Source organism: Galeopterus variegatus, unplaced genomic scaffold (genome assembly GCF_000696425.1).
Source record: "Galeopterus variegatus unplaced genomic scaffold, G_variegatus-3.0.2 Scaffold2271, whole genome shotgun sequence".
NCBI lineage: Eukaryota > Metazoa > Chordata > Mammalia > Dermoptera > Cynocephalidae > Galeopterus > Galeopterus variegatus.
In genome coordinates, this window is record NW_007728382.1 from 141,589 (window position 1) to 145,686 (window position 4,098).

Consider the following 4,098-nt stretch of genomic DNA (forward strand, 5'->3'; position numbering starts at 1 on the left):
TAAATGGTGGACTACCATGCCTACTGTATTATACCTTGACGTTTTTATAACGATTCAACTTGGGGAGTTTCATATCAGTAGATGAGGAGCTTCTTCAGTCTTTCTTTTTAAACTTTTTTTTTTTTTCCGTGTCCAGCAACGGATCGCAACCCTCAGTGTTGCGCCCGTACCGGACCGGGACCAGCAACGGGATCGCAACCCTCGGTGTTGCGTCCGCACCTCGCTCAGCCAGTGAGCGGGAACCGGTCTGTATGTGGGATCCCAACCCTCGGCGGGAGCGCTACCGCACTCCCCAAGTGGTGCACTATAGCAGTGCGCCACTGGGCCGGCCCCTCTTTTTAAACTTTTTTTTGGCAACATATAGTATTCATTGTACGGATGGCCCTGCTTTATTTAGCCATCCTTTGTTGATGGGCATTTTGGTTATTTCTACTTTCTTGCTCTTAGAAATAGTGCTACACTGAATAACTTTATATATGTAGGTGTCCTCTTTTTAATAGGTTAATATCTTCTACTTTTTTTACTCATGCTACCATTCTAGTACTTTCCCTATGACTTACCTATTTAGTTAGTCTCACTCTGTTTATTCAAAAAGTGTTTAATACATACTCTAGTGTCTAGTCTATAAAAAAACCAAAGATAAACGTGTTGTGAACTGTTTTCAAGAGCCGTTGGAGAAAATTAGACACACAGATTACTGTAATGCATCTGAGTATAATACATACCATGAAAGAGGGTCAGAAGCAGACAGAAAGCTCTTCAAAAGGAGTCATCAGGCCTTAATGAAATGTATTTGAAGGCTTCCTGATATAGTCTTCATGTATGGGTTGCCTTTATGTTCTACAGTTTGTACAGCTTTAGTACATTGCTATAGCCTGTAGTAAGTATTCAGTAAATGTCAAGTGTATCAATTTGTGTTCAATCAGATCCAGACAAAATAGTTAACATGAGTAAGATATGATAAAAAAGAGAAACTTTCCTTTATTGGTGTATTTGTGTTTTTTTCAAGCCCTGACACAGACCTTGGAGATGAGAGAGAACTTCCAAAAGCAGCTGCAGGAGATAATGTCTGCAACATCAATAGTGAAGCCCCAAGGGCTGAGGACTTCCCTTTCAAGAAGTGGATGTAACAGTGCCTCTTCAACTCCTGACAGCACTCGCTCTGCTCGCAGTGGACGAAGCAGAGTCCTAGAAGCACTGAGGTGTGTACCTGTCACTGATGGCAGAGAGACTAGATGCCTTGAAAGAAAGGTAGCTCCTTCTTTAGGTACCTGCTAACTCAGTTCCATAAATGAGGCTTAATTTAGCTTTTATTTTAGTAAGTAGTAAAGAAGTTTAGAATATCAAGACCAGTGAAAGAGTTCTACTACTGGGCTTTATTTACCACAAACAATAAATATTATATTCCAGTATTACCTGTTGATTTTGGCTCTCTGCTGGCTAGATTCTCCTTCTAGTTTTTCCTCTTCCCCTCTCTCGCACCAAGCACTTCTACAATTCTTACTTGGAGGCAAGAAGTAGACACAGAGGTTTGTGCCGTACCAAGTACCTGCTTCAGAGTGAGGCATGAGTAAATATTTTTATTGGCTCTCCTGAGAAAGAAATGATTTTAAGATTCAGTGTGCCTCATTTGAAAGAGATTCAGTGAGCAGTACTCTCTGTTCTTTAGTGTTAGTATTAAATAGTATTAGTATTAAATAGTAAGTACATATATATAAAATTTTAAACAATTATTTCTTATTGGTACTTTGTATTCTCTATAAATTTATCTTCTAGGAAAAGTCATTACAGTTCTTAGTGTAATGGGACTTAAGTTCAGTTGCATAACTTCATCTTTTCCTGATAGGAGAAAAATCTAATTGTATGATGAGCATTATGGGATTTATTTTTTCAATTGACTGACTGAACTATGCATTCATTCATCTTATGCTAATTATATATTTCATGAGGCCAATTCTTTATCCCAGTAATAAGTAAAGTTGCTTTTTGTTTAATATACTTCAGATCATGTTTTATCGTTATAGGGAAACTGAATCCTGTGCCAAGTCAGAGTAAATAAATATACTCTTGAGAGTAAAAGCATATCTTTCCTGTTTTTGAGGCAAAGAAACTTTGGGGGTACCATCAGCTTTGGTAAATTACTTTTACTAAGAATAAATATATACAAAGGTACTCCAAAAAATTCGTGGAAAAATAGAATTTAAAAATAATATGAATCTTTACATGAACTTTTTGAAGACCTAAAATAGTGGTAATTCTGTTTACTATCAAGTGGAGATCACTATGATTACACCATAAAACACATTTTATTATAATTCACTATATGGCTGGTCTACCTTAGACTCAGGGAACTTTGGCTACCAAAGGCCAAAAGGACCTTCTTGTAAAGCTGCTTTTATAATAAGCTTCTTATGTAATTATAGTTCTTGTAATTTCACGTGATAAAAATACAGCTACTGTGAACAATTTTCTAAACATTACCATGTTTCCCTAACCTATATAATTAAGAGAAATCTCATTTTTAAATGCAGTAATTATTTAGAAGTTTTAAAAAATTGATGCCGGTGTTGAACTTCCCCTTTTGAAATTTTAACTGTAAAGACATACAATCAAAGTATGTGTTTAATAGTCTAGCTAAAACATTAAGTTTCTGGGAGAAATATTTTTAAATGAAAAAATTTCCCTATGTTCATTTATTCAATAAATATTTCCAAGGGTCTACTATGTGCTAAATGCTGGGCATATAAAGGTGAATAACAACTTTTACAGTCTAACTTATGGATTTTATGAGTTTGCATTTTGTTATGGTTATCTTTTAAAATTGTCACTTTTGTTCCTTAGGCAGTCTCGTCAGACAGTACATGATGTCAACACAGAGCCCTCCCAAAATGAACAGATCATTTGGGATGACCCTACTGCAAGGGAGGAGAGAGCAAGGCTGGCCAGCAATTTGCAGTGGCCTAGTTGTCCCACACAATACTCTGAGCTTCAGGTTGACCTTAAAAAATTGGAGGACTCTCCTTTCCAAGAGACTTTACGTGATTCAGAAATTGCCAAACAGGGTAATGAGAAAGAAATCAGTTTCCTTGTTTGTATTAAGTACATGTTGACCTTGTTACAATAAACAGATAACTGTATTGTGGATCTCTGAATTGTACATGCAGAAGAAAAACTTACTAGATATTTCTGATTTTGGTTTAAACTTAAGAATCAGAGAAACAATTTGTAAATTGAAAGAATATATTTTGGTCCTTAAATTTGGAAATTTAGAATTAGGCATTTTTCAGACATGATTTTCACCACTCTTCTTTCATTTTTTCAGTCCCTTTTGCATTTGTGCAGTTAATGCTTGTTTTTTCTCTGTATCATCTTACTTTCACTTAAGTTTTCTGAATTTCACCCAGCACATACGTATGTTTGTTCTTCGCATTTATGAGTCCTTTCTGAATTCCCCTACTTTTTTCTTCCTTGAGCCTTAATCTAGAAATAAGACACTACTTTTGCATGTAAGAGTTGGTGTTTAATTTCATCTTAGCTGAAACAGGTGTGAATATTTTCCAGAATTTGTACTTAGTTGTATTTGAATAATATCACACTGCAACATTTTATTGCCCTCAGCTGTCTGTGATCCTGGAAATGTAAGTGTGTCTGAAGCCCCCAAACACCTGATCTCTGAAGAACTGGAAACTTCAATAAAAGACAGCCACCTGATCCCTACACCTCAAGCCCCCAGTATTGCCTTCCCCCTAGCCAACCCACCCGTGGCTCCACAGCCGAGAGAAAAGGTTTGTTGGTCGTTAGTATGGTGATATGGTTTTTGGATCTAGTTATTACGTTGTATTAGAAATTTGTTGATTTTTTTTTAAAATTTTATTTTGTCGATATACAATGTGGTTGATTATTGTGGCCCATTACCAAAACCTCTCTCCCTTCTCTCTCTCCTCCCTCCCACCCAACAATGTCCTTTCTGTTTGCTTGTTGTATCACCTCCAAGGAACTGTAGTTGTTATGTCTTCTTCCCCCCTCCCTGGTATTTATTGTGTGTGTGTGTGAATTTATTTATTTATTCTTAGCTCCCACCAATAAGTGAGAACATGT

General features: G+C 36.5%; 2 protein-coding genes across 2 annotated transcripts in view; one reads left to right on the top strand and one right to left on the bottom strand.

Annotated features, from left to right (window-relative positions):
* The window catches only part of TOPBP1 (topoisomerase (DNA) II binding protein 1), an 84,215-nt gene that overhangs the window by 39,073 nt on the left and 41,044 nt on the right, over positions 1-4,098 (top strand). Inside the window, exons 19-21 of the mRNA XM_008581133.1 lie at positions 1,010-1,202; positions 2,842-3,062; positions 3,619-3,785. Of these exons, the coding sequence (XP_008579355.1) occupies positions 1,010-1,202; positions 2,842-3,062; positions 3,619-3,785 (581 nt within the window). The remainder of the gene's footprint in view (positions 1-1,009; positions 1,203-2,841; positions 3,063-3,618; positions 3,786-4,098) is intronic.
* The window catches only part of CDV3 (CDV3 homolog (mouse)), a 110,539-nt gene that overhangs the window by 34,649 nt on the left and 71,792 nt on the right, over positions 1-4,098 (bottom strand). The window lies entirely within an intron of this gene.